A 1035-nucleotide genomic window follows, 5' to 3' on the forward strand; every position below is an offset into this window, starting at 1 on the left:
TGTGACGCGCGCTGGTTTCACTTAGGTCCTGTAAGCAAATGTAAAAGCCCTCCCTGGCGTTCACGTTTCTTGTTTGATTCTGTCGGTTAATAGAAGCGAGAAGTATCTGCAGCATGTCTGGAAGAGGCAAAGGCGGTAAAGGACTCGGGAAAGGAGGCGCTAAGCGGCACCGTAAAGAGCTGCGGGATAACATCCAGGGAATAACCAAACCAAGCGGCACCGTAAAGTGCTGCGGGATAACATCCAGGGAATCACCAAACCCGCTATTCGTCGTCTGGCGCGCCGCGGCGGCGTCAAGCGCATCTCCGGTCTGATCTACGAGGAGACCCGCGGTGTGCTGAAGGTGTTCCTGGAGAACGTGATCCGCGACGCCGTCACCTACACCGAGCACGCCAAGAGAAAGACCGTCACCGCCATGGACGTGGTGTACGCGCTGAAGCGACAGGGACGCACCTTGTACGGTTTCGGAGGATAAACGCCTTTAAACACAAACCCAACGGCTCTTTTAAGAGCCACCCACACTCTCACATAAAGAGTTTAAGTGTTGATGATCTACGTCTCAAAATGAAAAAGAAAAAAAAAATTATTGTGAATGATTTCTTTTTTTTTTTTTTAAGTGAAACCAGTTAAATGCTGGTGTGTGTTGCACCGAAAATATAACCGTTTTTGTGAACCGAACAATGATTCTTCAGTGTTTTTTCTCTCCCGGTCTTGTCTTGTGACTCGTTCGTTTCTTCTGTCACTAAAACAAATTCCTTGTATGTATAAACGTACCTGACAATATTTTATTTTGATTCTGATTCTCAAAATTAGAGTTCGTATAATGTTATATATTATTGTCAATGAGAGCGTGTTTATTTTTGTCTTACATGGCATTTTAATTTGGTGGTTTAGCTTTTAGTTTGAATTGAAGTGATTTATACAATAAAGAGAAGACAATCAGATGGCAAAGATACTTTAGTTTGAGCAGAAGAGAGATTAGCAGGACAGCAGAGGAGAATAGTGTCTAATCGTTAAAGCTCTCCTTTCTCCAGA

General features: G+C 44.0%; 1 protein-coding gene across 1 annotated transcript; it reads left to right on the forward strand.

The window, feature by feature from the left end:
- Positions 1 to 113: 113 nt before the first annotated feature.
- LOC107726395 (histone H4-like) lies at positions 114 to 516 on the forward strand. The gene is made up of 2 exons (XM_016535956.1): positions 114 to 135; positions 198 to 516. The coding sequence occupies exons 1-2, from the start codon at positions 114 to 116 to the stop codon at positions 473 to 475; spliced, it is 300 nt and encodes a 99-aa protein (XP_016391442.1). The 3' UTR covers positions 476 to 516.
- The last annotated feature ends 519 nt before the right edge of the window (positions 517 to 1035 follow it).

This window comes from Sinocyclocheilus rhinocerous, unplaced genomic scaffold (genome assembly GCF_001515625.1).
Source record: "Sinocyclocheilus rhinocerous isolate Xijiao unplaced genomic scaffold, SAMN03320098_v1.1 scaffold26485, whole genome shotgun sequence".
Taxonomy (NCBI): Eukaryota; Metazoa; Chordata; class Actinopteri; order Cypriniformes; family Cyprinidae; genus Sinocyclocheilus; species Sinocyclocheilus rhinocerous.